Source organism: Vidua macroura, chromosome 16 (assembly GCF_024509145.1).
Source record: "Vidua macroura isolate BioBank_ID:100142 chromosome 16, ASM2450914v1, whole genome shotgun sequence".
Lineage (NCBI taxonomy): Eukaryota > Metazoa > Chordata > Aves > Passeriformes > Viduidae > Vidua > Vidua macroura.
This window is the reverse complement of record NC_071586.1, coordinates 11,037,158-11,055,119: the sequence shown is the minus strand read 5'-3', so window position 1 is coordinate 11,055,119 and position 17,962 is coordinate 11,037,158. Positions and strand designations below refer to the sequence as shown.

Here is a 17,962-nt window from a genome sequence, read left to right as displayed (position 1 = left end):
AAACTTCTTTTTTTACTTTCATTTTTTCATCATGAGGAGAATCAAAAGTAGATTCAATGTTCTGTGAGATTTTCTTTCTGTGGTGAGTGTGAAAGTTTGAAAGGGAAGGCTGTTGCTGTTCTCTTGTGTGATATTCTCCTGGGTGACATTCATCCTGTCATGGTGATGAAATGAAGCTTTAGCTTTTGTGGCTTCAGCTTTTTCTTGGCAGTCTGCAACCACCTGCCTGTTTGGGATTATTTTTACCCTTTATTTTTAAGCCCCTTGATCCTCAGATATTCCAGGAGCACCAGGAGCCACCACATTGCCTGGAGTTCAGCTGCTCCTTTTCAGCTGATACCCAAGAGGTCTCTTGATCACCTGAACTGCTTCGTGGCCTCATCCATCTCCTACTGAACCAGCATTTCACTGGCCTCAGTAGGAGCTGGAGCAAATCTTAATTGAATATTGTGAAGATAAATTGGGATGGATTCCAGCTGTATTTTGTATTATGCCTTTTCATCATAAAATGAAGATGGAATTAAAATTATTACTGACAGGTTGTTGAGTTTTGACCCCAGTTCATTTATTTTGGTCACCATCTTTTCTCATGCCCAGCTTGAGCACAGCTCTAATTCATGCATTTTTTAAAAACTGCTGGTTTATTACTCACTAATTGGTGTCAGGTTATGGACTTTGCAATACTTTTCTGCTTAAGATGAGAATACCTGCCCCTTTTTTTTCATATTATTTTTCTTCACAGAACTTCCAAGCCAATGAAATGAATACTGGTTGATTTCTGCTGTTACTGATCTGTAACAGGTTGGGGTATATTCTGCCCTGAGTAAATGCACCCAGTCTTTCCTGCCCTCCAAACTCACGGGCACAGTGACAGAATTGAAAGGGTTTATTGTGCAGTTTATAGCAAGCTGCAGAATGCACGGCCCACAGCAGCCTTTGCATGCAGTCTTATGGCTCATGAGCAGCATTGTTCATGAATAAATAGTGAGGAAAAAGCTGCCCAGCAGAAAACACCTGCATGAGTCCCCTTCCTCCAGGGAAGATGTCACATAGCACTCAAGTGCAGGAATTCTTCTCAAATTGAACATCATCCAGGAAAAACATGGCAATAGTGGCATCAATCCCCAACCATGTTCCAAGAGGATATAGTACCTAATTAGGATGTGGGTCAAACTCTGCTTCCTGTGTTCTCTAGAGTTGATGTTAAAGGGTCATCCTGCTTAGTGCTTCTCAAGTCCAAAGCCCTTAGTCCTCTTCACTAAGGGACATCTGTATAGTTACATTTAAATGGGTTTTGGAGGCACTAGGCTTAGGGAAGAAAAAGAAAAATGTTCCTTTTCAAAAGATATTTCCTTGTTTTGACTGTTTTTCATTTCATGGCCATGGCACATTTCAGTAATCCTCATTACACATATCAACAAACCTCCTTCCTTTCAAGTCTGGCAGTGTTAATAAAAAGCCAAAGTTGTGACAGTTCTGCTTGTTGACTGCCTGAGCCTTGAACACAAGGGGAAAAACATGATGCCAGCTACCCATGGGAGCTGAAAACCCAGAGAGTAAATAAAGTCATTGTACTGAAGCAAGACAACTTGAAATTCTGTCCACAGAGCAGGTTGCTCCCCTCTTTGGGGACCAACTGTCGGAAGTGTCACGCTCTTGTTTTCCTTCTGTGTCCCCAACACTGACAATTAGAAAGAAAATTGCTAACAGCCTTTTGGATAACTGGCAGTTAGGAGGAGAACTCCAACTAAGTGCCTAAACTGCTTTTGCTTCTTTTGTCTTGTGCTGTGGTAGGTTTATGTCAACGGGGAGTGGGTGACCAGCATCGGGGAAGGAGGCAGCTTCGGGGAGCTGGCGCTGATCTACGGAACCCCCCGGGCTGCCACCGTCAAGGCCAAGACTGACCTGAAGCTCTGGGGCATCGACAGAGACAGCTACAGACGCATCTTGATGGTGAGTTCATGGGGAAGGGCTTCCTTGTGGAGTTGGTATTTTTCACTTTGTTTTGCAGTTCTGTGCTCAGAGTACTCTGGTGCTTCCACGTGAAAGAGAGCGGACATGACAAAATCACTGAGTAACCGAATGAAGTGAACTGAAAGAAAAGGGGACAGGATTCGGCAGAAAGGCGCTGAGTCAGAAATGCAATTGAGAAACATTATGCATAACTGTTCTGTGAATGAAAACCTCAGGAGGCCTCTGTTACCCACCAAAGCTATGCAAATCCTCTCCTTATCGTAAGCCTGGAAATATCTCTCAGCAGCACCCCTTGCCTGTGAAGTCTTTGTCTGATCTTGTATTACATTCCTCAAGGCAGGTGATAGAAAGTAAATCCAGCTCCACTAAAATAATAAAAAGTCTTGCTTGGACTGTGCCCTCCATCTTTGTTAGCCAGCACCCAGGCACACATACCATGGGGTTGTAGCTGCTAATGATTCATTGCTCTGCTCCTTTCAAACTCCCTCATCCCTGCAGCAAAGCTCTGCAGACCTTTGTGGCACCTGGGGCGTGTGCTAGCTTATGGATTTGCTGTTGGTTCTTCAGTGGTGAGTTTATAATGGAAACTTTGACAGATAATTAACTTCACCAAAGTCATAACTTTTTTATGAGTTTGTTTCCAATGTCCATGTGCATATCTTCCTTCTCCGTAAAATATTCCTTTCTTTTTGATAATTAACAGACATTACTCTGTGTAAAGCTTATTTCTCAATAGGACTTGTCTCTAAGAGCTGCATTGTTCCATTCTGCTCTGAAGGAAATGACATTGTGCTCTCAGACTAACACTTTTGAGATCATCTGTATTTCCAGTGGGTGTTACGGAAAACAGAAAAAACAGCAAAAGAACTGAGTAGATTTTACCCTTAAATGATTAATTCTTAAGCAGCAGGGTAAAAGTGATCTTTGTTTACCCTCTGTGATGGCTGTTGGGTGTCTGTATGAGCACTGCTGGTGTTCACTCCCTATTCTATGGGCTGAGTTCAGTGCCACATAAACAAACATCGCACTGGCATTTAGGAAGGTACAGCTGATGGAAATTTATTCTATCCCAAAATATTCAGCCTGATGGCTCCAAGACAAAATAGGGGAATAATTATGAAAAGTGTTTTGTCTTCTCTCTTGTGGGTAAGCAGGATGAATAATTTTGAAAGGTTCCCAGTGTAGGCAAGCAGGCAGAGGTATTTCTAAAACTCAGAGCAGAAGAATTTCTAAGGAGATGTAAGAGGCACACCCAGCTTATTTGTCCCATGCCCTACAAGGGTGCAGTGGAGGGGTGTCTGGGATAACTGGTGTGATGAACCTGCAAGCTACAAGGAAGAACCCAAAATTCAAAAGCAAAGGAATGTAGGAGGGAAATAAATGTCAGGGCAAGGCACATATTCCTTGGCTTTTTAAGCAGAGCTTTCTGCAGCTGCTTGTGGTAAGGAATTGAAGGGACAGGTTCACAGGCTTTGCAGCCTGGAGGTGACTTCAGTGTTGGTGTTGATGGAACTAGAAGTGCCTAAAATCAGCCAGCCCTGTGAGATGTCAAGTTTGGTCATGTGTCCATTATCACCTGATAGCACACTTCAGAAGATGAATATTTGATGCAGGGACAGGACTTTGCTAAAAGGACGTAAAGTCCCAAGTGGGAAAGACTGTGTTTTTAATGCTAGTTTGGGTCGTACATACAAGCTGAATATTATGGTCGTACTTCTGTTTGATTCTAGTGTAGTGCTAAGTGCTTTTCAAATTAATTTATGTGTTCTCTGGACCAGTGCCTCCTGTACCCTGCCCAGCAAGCTCAGTTTCTGCAGTCGATGAGACCTTTTGATTTACATGGATATATTTCTCTCCCTCTCTTGCTTCTTGTGGTTTTTTTTCACAGTTGAGGCCATTAAAAATTGGTGGTCTGTTGCACTGTGTTAGATACCCAGACAGCATTATTAGTACTGAGATAGGAAATATTTCATGGTAAATTATTTGCTGCAGGTGTAGAAAAAGTCCAATTTTAAATGCAGTCCATGGTGAATGCAATTTACCTGTCCACGCTGAATGAATCCTGTCACCTTCCCATTTATTTGTAGGTGCAGGGTGGATAACTTTGTTGCTGTAGGTGAAATGAGACACCTGTCTTTGTGCAGTCGTGTGAGGGCAGGTTATAGTGGCACTCTGCACATTTCCTCGAGCCTAAGAATTAATTACATCATGTTTAGTGGCTGCATTTCATACTTGAAGCTGACTCCACCATTATGGGGCTGCTTTTGCTGTGCTCAGTTCAAGTGTAGTAGTGGCTGCCTCTCAACTCCCAGAAACATGGTTCTCTGCCATTTAGCCTCTAACTGGGTATTGTGAATGCAGAAATTCTTCTTTAAATAAGGATTAGTAATGCTTAGGGTACCTTTTGAAGTGTATCATTTAAGATGGTTTCAAAACTTGGGAGCAAGCAGGTTTCTCTTTTCTTATTTTCTGGTTGCAAATCATTTTGTCCAAGGAATAAATGACCTTTTTCTGCCAAAGATTTTTGCTGTAGTCAGATAAAGCCCCTCCATAACCCCAGATAGTTATTTCTCTCGTCTGCATTCCTTCCCTACCATGACCAGCTCCGTGTTTTCTCAGTCAAGTGTTGAAATTTTATTCGAGTTGTAAATATTTATTTGCAAATCATGCCTTCAGAGACACACTTGCCAAAAAGATTTTATCCTTCATGAGACACTTGACTCTCCACCTCATTTCTCCTTGCAGGCACTATTTTGGTCTTTCACTTTGCATTTAATAATTTCTTGGTTTTACTTCTGCTTAGTGCCATTTTCCCCACTTACGTGTCTCATTGATCCTGACTGGTTTATGACATGAATAAAGTGTATCTCAGGAGGTTTGGAGTTTGGGGTTTTCTTTTTATGGATGGACAAAGCCTGATGCAGAAAGTTCCTGCTGGCTTTTTGTTACAGTTGTCATCCATTTATTATTTAGCCTGTCCCAGAGGAAGTTAGTTGAAACAGATATATTTCTTTATATCTCATTGTCTCAGCTTAGGTACCCTGATGGCTTGAAGGTCACATTCAAGTTTGTTTTAGCAGCTGTGATGATTGTAAATGTTGGGATAGGTCTTTTTGTCAGAATGTGCAGTGAAACTGCAGTCCTTGACAAAGTATAACACCGTTAAATTCATTGTATTGGGTGGGGTACAAAAAACCACTTCAACACGTTCCCTCTGTGATACACTCACAAATTATCTGTCCATCTGGGTGTTCCATTTATTTCATAGACTCATCTCTGCTGGGTTACATACTTTTCACTCTGTTGCAAATTCTTTTATGTATATGTTCTCTGTGTGTGTGCACACGGGCACAGACACACACACTTGTGTATATATTCAACATTTATTTACTTACATTCTTCTGGGACAGAGCAAAGGATTTTTTTTTCTGCCATAGGCTTCTCATGGAATTCAGTTTCTGCCCTCTTCTTTGCAATTTGGATTCGAGAGCATCACGGAATGGGGAACATCCCAGGGTAGTACAATATTTGTATTCTAAATATAGCAAATACCACAAATACCAGAGAAGCAAATGTCTGTATCCCAACATCAGATTGATCCCCTAGACAATTCAGTTCCCAGACTGAGAAAATCTGAAGTATTAATTTCTTACAATTTCTTCTTTAGGAGGACTTGATCCAGGATAATTTAACTCTAGTTTCCATGGTTCCAAGATACCTGGCTCTGAGAGTGAACCTGTGTGGGATTCAATACATTTGGCCTATTTGGCAAACTGCTCACAGAAAGTGAGTTATTGGTTTGTAACTTGTGACAAATCAAGGATAGTCACTTCCCAATGTTATACTTCATTTTATTTCTGCTATTTGGGTTTCTTCCACTGTCTTTTTACAAATTTGAACCTGAGAATAAATTCTTTAACAAGCAGGGGTTTTTTTCAGCTGAGATAAAATAAAGTCAGGAGTATTTTGGGTTGCCATAAAATGTAGGCTGTGTGGTGGGCAAAGCATAAAGCAACTCCAAGGGCTGCAATCCACCTGACATCTGTGGCATAGAGCACCAGGACCGTGTGGGCTGCTTGGTGTCCATGGCCAGAATGCACAGGAGCTCTTTCTTTCATGCTCCAGCAGGAATGTACACCCAAAGCATCATTCAGGAGCAGCTTAAGCAGGGATTAAATGGGGCTGTGCAGTCCTGAAGTCCATTCCGGCACCTCCTGCCAGGATAACTCTTCCTTTGAAACTTGAGTCATGCTTTGCCTCTCAGTAGACATTTGTTTGGCTTCTTACTGAAGGTGGGGATTTCCAGGAAGGACTCAATCAGCTCCACCTGAGAAAAATGAATTGGAAACAAGACACAAAGAGTGCTGGAGGGACAAAGAAAGATTGGACTGGAGGAATGAGAAGAAAAAATGGAAGAAAACAGGGAAAAGGTAGTTGGAAATGGGATGAAACAGATGCTGAATAGGAACTCAACAGGACCTGTTACAATCTCTGGGGCATTTGTTATCCCCAGCCTGTGTATTGCTTAAGCTAAGCCTAGGGCTTGCAACATTAAAAATGGTCCTAAAAATGGCTTTGAGGCCTTTTCTGTGTGGATTTGACGAATGAGAGTGATCTTTTTTCTCCTAGGGACTGTCTCAGGGAGGAGCACTGCAGCTTAGAATATTAACGAGGCTTTGTAGTTAATGGGAGCCACTGCCTTTAAGGAGATGAGCTTGTGCCTGACAGCTCAGAACCAGGGAGAAAGTGAACAAAGGAGAAGGGGGAGAGGGAGAAGCAGCGACTATTGAAATAAGATATTAATAGGATAGAAAAAAGCAGCATTAATAAAGACTTTTTAAAACATGCCATCAAGAGCCTTGCCAGTGCAGAATTATTCATGTACATTTACTATTGTTTTTATCTGGCTTAAGCTGTAAGATTTCTACCGCTTCCCTTGGGAAACTTTTCTGTGAGAGAATAATTCCTTCATTGGAAAACTTTTTTGATATTGATCTTAAATTAGATTTTCTTGATTTTCTCCCATTACTTTGAGTTATGTCAAGTTATGCTGTACTGAATTGCCCTCTCTTTCTGTCATATATCTGTAGATAATTATCACTGTCTACTTAAAACCCCTGCCACAGTTCATGCTGGCTATGAGGATGACATACCTATGATCCCAGTGCTGAGCCAACAAATACAGGCTGGAATTGTTTTGCTCCTTCCTTATCAGCTCTCCCTGAGTGTTTTAGCATTTCTTCAAGCTCTGTTGGATTTGGGAGCACATTTCTGGAGAAGAGGTACTGAGACAGAATGTAGCACACCAGGCGCCGTCACATCTGAGCCACGGAGATGGAGCCTCTAAACTTCATTCCTGGATGATATCTTTGCCTGTGCAGACCAAAATAGCCTTGGCTGTGTTCTTGTTGCAGTCTGATGCAGGTCTCACCTCCTGTCTGTGAATCTCTTTCAGCTTTACTACTTGCAGGTCTTCTGTATATCAAATATCTCTGCTTTGGAATTTTTTTAATTAGTTATATTTTCCAAATGGATGCTCATTCTATTATTTTCTAGCCCCATTTCTAACATCTCTAGATCCTTTTTGGTTATTTTCCTGCTCTGGTGAACTTTTAGCATCTCATAGTCTGTAAATGTTGGTACTGTCTTAATTGCTGCAGCTTCTATAAGATGCATGAAAATATTGCATGAGGACAGACCCAGCACCCAGGGAATGCACAGGCTGGCACTTCTGCAGAGGGTACCTGAAGGGTAGGAGAGGAGATTGTGATGCTGAGACCCCTGGCCTCAGCAATTTGGGTAAAGCAACTAAAGAAAACAATTGTTAAAAGGACATCAGAAGTCAGAGGTGACATTATGCCTGGGAGGGGATGACAGAGGAATATCAGGCTGGCCAAAGTAGGCTTAAAGGAGCTAAAGATGATCTTTAAGGTCCTTTCCAACCCAAGCCACCCTATGAGTCTGTGATTCTGTGTTGTCTCTCTGTTTCATGGAAGAAAAGATGGTTAATACCAATGGAAATAAACACATGGTTGGTTTGCTATAATTCCACTACTGGGTTGTTTTTAGCTTGCACTACAGCACTGATCTCTCAAAATCCTTCTCCTTACTCTGCTTGTGAGAGCTGGAGCAGGAAAACACACTCAGGTAAGATAAATGTGCATAAGGGTGAGCCAGGCTTCTCCTTCCTGGAAGTGAATTTGGGATTTGGTTGTGCCAACCTGGATCCAGCCTCAGATGCTCTGAAAAAGCAGGGAAAGCTCCTGTGCCTGCCTGGGCACCCTGAGGTGAAGCTCTGCCACCCCAGAGGCTGCTGTTAGTCTCCTCGAGGAGAGAGGGAGGGAGGGATGGATGGAGCCATCCTGCAGGATGAGTCAGGAGCCATCAGCCGGGTCACCTTGGGTTTCAGTGCATGTGCTGGCAAACAGCAGCCCTAAGCCCCAGTTCTTCCCTGGGCCCATGTTCTCCCTTACCCCTGTGGGATCATTCTGACAGGGGATATTTAAGTCAGTGTAGCTATGCATTAAGAGGGGTTCTAGATAATATGACAATACAAAAAATGGCAACAGCACATTTAATTAACTATTTTCACTTCAGTTTTGCTCTTGCACTTGCCTTTGCTGTGGGTTCCGTACTGCTGCCCTGGCTTAGTTTAGCCAAGGCACAACACACCTGTGTTCCTGTAGGAAGTGGTGGGTTCTTTCTGAGCCTGGTGGGATGGCTGCAATTCCCACCTTCCTGGGTCTTGTCTGCATCTCTAAATACTCAAAGCCGTGGTCAGGCATCACTTATGGCTACTGATTACTGCTTCTTAAAATTCATCTGTGTCCACAAGTCATTTAAAAAGCATTTTCCACATCTGTCCCTGGGTGTCCCAGCCCATCAAACTAAACCACCAATCTGGTTTTCCACAGCTGTCAATTTTGCTGCTCTTGTTTCCATTCGATTGCAGGGAGGAAAGCAACAACTGTGCAGTGTCCAGTTTTCCATTCTTTGTCTCCCAGTGAGCTGTCAGAAGCTGGCGTGGTTTGCAGAGCCTCCTGTGTTTGAAGTTCTCTACTTTTTTTCTTTCTGGCACTTCAAATGCTGCCGGGCCCCCCCGAGGTTGAGAACCAAGTTTGTCAGACAGAGGGGTCAGAGGAGGGTTAGCGATGCTATCGCTGAGCAGAACTGTCATCACCAGCCCGGAGTTACGGCCGGGGTGCGCAGGGGGAGCCTCGGGAGCTGCTGCTGCTGATCCACACCTACCTGGGAAGAATGGCAGCTCCTGCTGCTGCTGTGGCTCTTTGGGAGCAGGGGTGATCCCAGGACAGGGGCACAAATGGGAGATGTCCCCAGAGGAGAGCACCTGGCAGCTCCAGCTGGTGCTGTGGTCCCAAGTTGGAGCCGAAGCCTGTTGGTGCTGCTGGAAGGATTCGTGGTGCTTTGGGGATTGTTGCAGCCCCACCTGCACAGCACATGTAGGAAGAGGGATGATATTTAATTCTTGAATACGTCAGCTATTCCCGTTTTCATACCCAAAACACTTCTGAATGCTTTCACACCCGAGGGCAAAGTGTTTCTTCTCATTTTCCCTTATCTATCCCCACTTTCCCAGCACCCACATGTGGTCACTTGGAGAAGGAGGAACAGAGAAATGGCTTTTTCTATGGCAGACACTGACATTTGCTTCCATCCTCTCTGCCCAGTCTATGAATAAATGGCATCTTTGTTTTCCTTTTCTTGAGAGGATCAATGTGTCACCCTTGTGTTGTGCCTTGTAGATTTGAGTAGGAGGCACCAGTCAGCCTTTGACGTCCCCAGGAAATCTGACCAGGCAGGAGCAATTTGGGGTGTCATCATTGTGGAACAAAGTGCACAGGATCAAGGCAGACCCTGGAGTTCCTCTTTGGTACCTGGGAAGAATTTCTTTACGAGACTTTCATGTCACTGTAGAAGGAATTAAGGATGCATTTATTATTTTTGTATTGGTAAAATTTCATCATAATTATTCCTACATGAATCACCTTCAAAAGTGCATGCTGGAACAGCAACTTGTGGTTTCTGTCTTGCTGATCAAACACTGTGTAAGGAGAAGGTGTCTTAGAAATTTATCACACAACAAAATCTGAGTAGTGTGGGAATGACTGTGCTGGTGGCTGCACATACATTGATGGATTGTCTGCCCCTAAATGCTTAAGTCTTGTTTAAATGATAATATGAATGGATTGCTCTGCATAACAATAGATACAGCACTGTACAGAATACTAACCAGGTTTACAGATAAACATTTGGCATTGAAGAGTTTTTAACCTAAAAGGATGGGATCTACGAGGGCGACATTTTCAGTTTTATCCTACTTTGTAACTGCAAAGAGCCTCATTGGCAACAAGATATACATTGAATTAGCTAAACAGTTAATTGATGAAGTTCAGGCTTTAAAATGAATGTCTGTAAATGGATGCAATCCATCTGCAGTGTCCAGTAACACCAGTGAAGTCAGTGAAATTACAGCAGGATTAAATTTGAGTCCTTCTGCCTTTGCTTATCAGCAATACAACTTGCCCAGACATTTGATGGGGAAACGTTTGCCTGAGGCTGTTTACACTGGCTATGCTTAAGATTTGGAAAGGGAGGGGGAAAAAAAATGAGCAGCTGTAGGAAGAAATCACAAAAATACTTTGTGTAATGCTCTGCCTCCTTTTTCTCTCTCCTGTAATAACAGGGCAGCACTCTGAGGAAGCGGAAGATGTACGAAGAATTCCTGAGCAAGGTCTCCATTTTGGGTCAGTTGCCCTTTGGAACTTGGCTGTTGGTTTCTCTGTTATTCACGTTGGCAGAATGCATTTTGATCTTTGATGGCACGATGAAAGGAGCAGTGCTCAGACAGAAGGTCTCACATTGTGTTGTTTCTGAAGGAATGAAAGTGTAAAGGGCCCTTTTTGTTTTTCTCGTTCTTTCCTGTGCGCTGCCCATGTGTTTGGAGCACGTACTAAAGGTGGAGCAGGCACACACTGGTACTTTCAGTAGCTGCTGCTGAGTAAAGATCATGTGGATAGAGCAGAAAGCAGTGCAGAGATATGAATTTCTCATAAAGTCCAGTTGCATCCTCCCAGGGAACAGGTGAGAAGCTTTTTCCTGCAAGAATACAGTGTTTGTGTGCACTAAACAAACCAACCTTACAAATCAAACCGGACTGATCTTTTTTCTTCTGTGCATTTTACAGCCCCTGTCTCACATTCTTAAAACATCTGTTTAGCTTCTTGTCCTTGGATTTTGTTTCCCTTTGATTAATGTGATAGCCACGAAATTTGGACATGTTCTTGATGGCCTTCAGTAGGAAAAACAACAAACCCATAATGCCTGACCAATCAATCACCATTAGGAGAACAAAAGCCTCTAATAAGGAGGACAGTGTTAGACAGTACAATGAGTTGTTGATTCTGTAGGAGAAACATCATGTTTTTGCTGGGGCTGTTTGGAAAAAAACAGTTCAGGATTTATTTGCTGTATAATTAAAGTATTTATATTTTCTACTTAAAATTTTTCTGGTTGTTTTTTCACCTACCATTCAAGCTGAGGTACCTGAAATATGAGAGCGTCTCAGTGAAAGTATACTTGAACTTCTGAGAGGTGCTATCCATGAGATTTTCAATTATATTTGTATGCTTAAAATGAGGCCAAGTATGTTGCTCACTTATTAATGAAGTTTTCATCATTTAAAATCCTTCTTTTATGCTTAATTTAAATCTTCCTAAATTAAGAGCACAAATTATACCAAATTACAATGAGTATTTAAAGAAAAAAATAATCTGTGCACCTGCACTAATGAGGAGCAATTACAACAATGAGACATCTCAAAACAATTTCAGAGTAGAAAGGTTATTCAGAGATGTGCTTCCTTAAACACTTTCCTTCATTGTGGTTGGCATTGTAATTAGAGCCTAATTTGTAGTGTGGCTTTTGAATCTTGGTTCAAAAAAAAGGGGAAGGACTTTAAGATTTGAACCTTTTTTAAGTACAGAAACGCAGTGAACAAAATAACACATCATTGCAGGAACATGGAAATTTAGGTGAAATGTGTAAGGATCTCTGACATGTCTAAAAAGTAGATGACACCTGCGAAGCAGAAAGATATTTTAGAAATCTCAAAACAGCACTGAAAAGTCAACTTCACTTTATCCCTTACTGTGGTCAGAACTCAGTGATTTCCTGGTGGAAAAACCTCTACCTGCTTCTTATGTTTCTTTTTTCCAAGGTCTGTCCAGTGTCTGTAATTAGCTGTATAATTGCAAGAGTCACATTTTTTTTTAAATCTACGGATTTTTTTAGATTATCAGTAGTTGCTTATGAAAGAAGTGATTGTTTTTAATTTTTCTTCTGGAGTTTAATTAAATATAAAGTAATGAATAGATATGTACAATTAAGGCATTGGTCTAATTTATCTGATACTTCAACTCTGCAACTAAAACATGTAGAATATTCTATATAATGCTCTGTTTGCAAGATTTATTAACCAATGTATTTGTAGTGGTACAGTTCCCTTAGATAAAGAGAGACACTTCGTGACTAGAGCTAGAATTAGCTTTGAATTTTTCATAAAGCCAACTGAAGAAGTTTCAAGAGGCTCTTTCTTTTCATTGTTAATTACTGAGTTCTTTAAAAAAAAAAAAAGAAAATGTCTTCTCTACTCTGTATGAAAGAGTTCTATGCTTATTTTTAATCAATCAGAGCAGTTTTTGAATGTTGCATTGACAATATGGGCTTGGTCTTTGACATTCTTCTGCAGCAAAGGTCACAAACACACCAGGAAAGTGCTTTAGGTGGGAAAAATGTTAGAAACAATGAATTTCCTAAGCAGCAACAAGAAAGTGGCATAAAAACATGAAGCTGTGTCAGTCAACTCAAAATTTACCTTTGGTGCTTTGAGCACTTTGGTCTGGTTTTGTTACCAGGCTCAGGGTGTCCTTTTGAGCTCAGCCTGAAGGCATTTTAACTTTAAGGAACTTCCTTTCACCCTCACACAATCCTTCTAAGTAATATTTTGAAAAAAAATTTGGGAAACCAGAGTCTGATGGAATGGCACACATCTAATCCTGGTGTCAGAAACTGTATCTTGACTTACATTAGTTCAATAATTCATAGTAAGTAGGAATCAGCAGAGCTCTGGGACATGAATTTCAGCCCAGCTTTTTGAGGCAGTGAAGGCTAAATCATCGTATTATCTGTTGCTTTTAATAACTTTTAAACCTGTAATTTTTCAGTCAAATCTGATCAAAGTACAAAAGTTCAAGTACAATTCACTCTCGAATTCTCATGCAAATGTGTGTTGGAGGGAGACACAGGTGGCACCTCCTCTCCGAGGGAAGGACAGGTGGAATCTGTCCCTTAGCAAAGGCAGGGGAGGGCACTGGGACACTGAGCAGCCCTGGATGTGCCCTGTGCAGGCTGTCCCTTGCCATGGGGGGGATTTGGGGCAGGTGCAGGTGGGTGATGAGGACCCCTATCACAGGTTGCATTTGGTTTGTTAATCCTAAAACAGGCCTGTCATTTTTAATTATGGAAATTTTTTGGAATTTTGATAACTTTTATCCCTTAAGCAAGGGAATGAAAAGGAAAACACTTTGCAGGCCATCCTGCTGGCAAACGAAGAAGAGGTGCCATTTCAAACATCCATAAACCTGGATGCCTCTGTTCTCCTGCTGCTTGTGCCACCAGGGTCTGGCCATTGGCTCTGGTGGTCTCACCCATCCTTGAGATGGACACTCTGCATCACCCACCCTGCAGCCCCCCAGGAACTGGGAGCAGCTCTGATGAAAACACTGTAGGACTTGTCCTGACACCTGGTGTGGGATGTGGTGAGGGAATCTCAGGTGCTCCCATATCTCCAGGCAGCTCCTCAGCTGCTCCAGGCTGTGGCAGCACCAGGGCAGTGCAAGGAACCAGAGCCAACTTTTCCTGTCCAACCTTTAAGATTGCTATCTGGGTGATTACTGATGGCTGGGACACAATGAATAAATACATTCATGTTTCCCAACTGGAGGTTCGTGCAAAGTGCCTGGATGAAAGAAATGTTTCTTTTATAACAGAACCAGGCACGGCAGAGCTGTCAGTTTAGATATGAATCTTCAGCCAAAGTTGGAGTGTTTTTATAATATAGCTTTATGATCTTCAATATTTTAGAGTCCCTGGACAAATGGGAGCGGCTGACAGTGGCTGATGCACTGGAACCTGTTCAGTTTGAAGATGGAGAAAAAATTGTTGTGCAGGGAGAGCCTGGTGATGACTTCTTCATTATTACAGAGGTAAGATTGGCAACCTGATAAGCTCTGCCATTTCCTGGTAAAGATCAAGGCTTTGCATTAAAGACATTTGGGTTCAGTTCAATCTCTTACTTCAGCATAAATCTAATTCCACTTAAACCAGGAGACCTACTCAAAATTCAAATGAATTCAGAAACCAGTTCCATGGAATTAAGTGGGACAATCTTCTTTCCAGTAAACTGAAAATGCAGAGTAATTTTGAGGTGTGTCTGGTGTCTTTACTGTTTGAAGGTTTGTTTACTATGGGAGATTTTTCTAGTTCCAAATTTCTGATACTTCAACAGGGCTGGTCAGCCACAGAATGCATTGATTGTTGTTCCCAAAGGGACTTACAGGGGATATCACAAGTGGCCATCTGAAAACTGGAGCAGGAGACCTGATCAGAAGATGGATAATTTGTTCTTTGTTTTGCCTTAAACTCAGTCCTAATGGCTGAGCCATCTTTTTGTTTACTCTGACACAGGCAGACAGATCTGTCAGGCAGCTGAAAATGCTGACATCTTTTTGGGAGATTATCTGACACTTCAGTTCCACCATCTCACTTCTGCAAACAGATGCTGACGGGGTTCCCCGCCCCCCCGACATAAATTTTTGGATCCCTGGTATCTCACACAAGTACCAAGGCACTGTGATATAACAAACTACAAAGAAGTATGAGAGACTCAGACTGAATAACAGGGATAGGGATATGATTGTCTATGGATTGTGAGTGTTCCTATGCAAATATACAGACCAGAAATAGCCAACATATGGCTGTGGTGACAGCTCCAGTGCACACACCAGGCCAGGTGTTTCATGACCAGCAATGAGTTCCAGTGGTGGCACAGCAACTGGGAGGGAACTGGAACCTCTCAGTGTGGGTCAGAGGGGTGTAAGAAGCTGGTCATGGTGTGGCCTTGGGATCCAGTTGTATGCACACAGAATGCATCCCAGTCTTTGCTTTGCTTGTTCTATATCTGGGGATTTTTGGACAGGTGCCTCTATGCAAAACAGCCAGAATTTGGTTCATAATCAATATCTGACATTTAAAATTCCATCCTTCCTTCCTCTTGAGTGTTGGAAATATGTATTTTATTTATGAACATCGTTTTTCTTTAATGCTCACAAAATTGTTAGTGCAAGTAACTGCACCTGTCTATCATACAGGGAGACAATTCAGGAACTTTAAATATGTGACAAGCAGTGTCCCATCAGAAGTGTTAGAATAAATGAGACTAGATATTAGATAGGGAATCTTTTTTATTAAGAAGATATTTAGTATATAAGAAAAATTCAGGAAACAGAAGTTTTTTCAGAAATATGGAATTTTTATTGCTCCTAGTATTTCTGAATGTGCTGTTATTCCTTGCAGCAGCAGGAGACTAGGAAAATCTAATTTTCTTAGACATTGAATCCCATGTGGAAAATTGGCAGCTTGCTTAAGAGTTACCAAGGGCCTTTATTTTCCCCCTCTTGCTGAAACAGCTGTTAAGACTTGAATGGGTAGAAAAGCATTAACACTGCATTCTGTAGAAAGTATCTGCTCACCGCACCCTTCCACTGCAAATCTGACTTAGTTTCTTACTTTGGAAATTGCCTATATTTTTTTACTTCAAAGAATGAACATCTAGTTTCAACTATTTCTTGAGCTGCAGCAGTATTTCTGCCTCCTCACACAGAGTTTAAACTTTGTATTTTAAACACGATTTTTACAGGAGTTCACATCTTTGATTTTAAGCTTTTCTGTAGGAAAAATTGCTGCAAGTCACCAGGAACACATTATTCTACAACCTGCTTAAAAGTAGTTTTGGCTGGTTTGTTGTCACAATATGTTGAAAAGCCATTAGCTTCTTTCATATGCTTTTTGATGTTTGTGGTCTTCTAATCCAAACCACTAGAAATGTAGCCAAGTTGTTTGGCTGCTGGATATGCAGAAAACCATTTCATATATCACTAAAATGCAGCCTCCTTTGGAGCACAGCGTGTCCAGTACTACAAAGCTAACTTGGCCACATGATTTCTGGACAAGGTACTGATTTACCTTTTTATTTACTCATTTTACATTCCGTGCAGCCCAGAAAGCCAGTTGTGTCCTGGGCTGCTTCAGAAGCAGCGTGGCAGCAAGTCAAGGGAGGTGATGCTGCTCCTCTGCTCTCTGAGTCCAGCTCTGGGGTCCCCTCCCCAGGGGAGGCCACTGAGATGATCAGAGGGATGGAGCCCCTCTCCTGGGAGGAAAGGCACAGAGAACTGGGATTGCTCAGCCTGGAGAGGGCTCCAGGGTAATCTAACTGTGGCCTTCCAACACCTGAAGGGAGCCTGCAGGAAAGATGGAGAGACTATTTGCAAGAGCCGGAGTGACAGGACAGGGAAATGGCTTCTAAAGAAAGAGAGTAGCTTTAGATTAGATATCAGGAAGAAATTCTCCCCTGTGAGGGTGAGGAGCCCCTGGCACAGGGTGCCCAGAGAAAGCTGCCCCATCCCTGGAGGTGTTCAAGGCCAGGTTGGATGGGGCTTGGAGCAACCTGAACTACTGGAAGGTGTCCCTGCCCATGGCAGAAGGTGGAACGAGGTGATCTTTAAGGTCACATCCAACCCAAACCATTCTATGATTTATCATAAACCATGATCATTCATACCATGCCTTAGACAAATGAGTTATCACTTTATAAAGCTTTGGTGCATCCCAGATACTGGTTCCAAGTGGAATCTTGTGACTCCTGGCATAAAAACTTCTCTGAGGCACCCAGGACTCACATATGGATTTAGACTTGTTGAAATTCATAGATAAGTCATTCATTTCTGGTTAACCTGCCCTGCTGCCTTGCTCTGTGCCATCCCTTTGTGACATTGTAAGGACATTGGTCCTGCCCAAGGACACAGCCTGTGAGTGGATTGGCACCTTCAGGATTTGCAGACTGAAGAGAAACCACTGAAATCTTTTGAAAGGGAGACTGATGATCAGAACAGCAATTCCTGCTTTAAACCAGGAATATCATCCTAGTTAGTATGGATAAGTCTAATTAGTCTCCCCCTTCTATCATATAAACACATTCACCTTTTCCCTGTATTTCTTACTATAACCTTTTTGTCATGGCTTTCTGTCCACCTTCCTAGCTCCAGTGTTGCACAGTTTATTTGGGGTGCAGGTTATTTGAGGTGCAGGCTGTGTGCATGGAAATGCTGCAGCTCCTCTTGGAAAGTGAGGCTGCAGCAGGAGCTCAGCCAAATTATTAGAATAACAGAAAATGTGCACAGGGAAGAATCACAGGAAACCAGAGCTTTCTAAGTTCACTGCTCACCAAGCTGTTTATGGTTCATTTTTTGCTAAAAAATCTAATGAGAAAAGTGTATACCCTGAGATTCCAGGACAGCTACAGTTTTTCTGCCATCCTAAATCTTCACAGGCACCAGTAAGATGTTTACTTGCAGTAGTTTGGGTTCTTGTCTGTTTAAATATCAAGCAGCCTTCAACAAGATTTAGTTCTAATATTTAAAGGTTGTGGGGTTTTTTTTTCCCAGAGATAGAATTATTGTAATGTTTATACCATATTCCTTAATGTGGAGATAGGATCAGATGTGAATGTCTGCTTATAAAAGCAAAGTAATGACTTCCGTGAGATTGATTTACTGCACTTGAAACTACTAATTAAAAAATAAATAAATAAAAAAAGAAGCAGCCCTGCAGTTTCTGTATTTTCAGATATTTC

At 42.0% G+C, this 17,962-nt stretch overlaps 1 protein-coding gene across 2 annotated transcripts in view; it reads left to right on the top strand.

Moving 5' to 3' along the window:
• Nucleotides 1-17,962, top strand: part of PRKAR1B (protein kinase cAMP-dependent type I regulatory subunit beta) — a 92,907-nt gene that overhangs the window by 59,264 nt on the left and 15,681 nt on the right. For both annotated transcript variants that reach the window (XM_053992298.1, XM_053992297.1), the window contains exons 7-9: nt 1,795-1,953; nt 10,679-10,739; nt 14,137-14,258. In XM_053992298.1, coding sequence (XP_053848273.1) covers nt 1,795-1,953; nt 10,679-10,739; nt 14,137-14,258 — 342 coding nt within the window. The remainder of the gene's footprint in view (nt 1-1,794; nt 1,954-10,678; nt 10,740-14,136; nt 14,259-17,962) is intronic.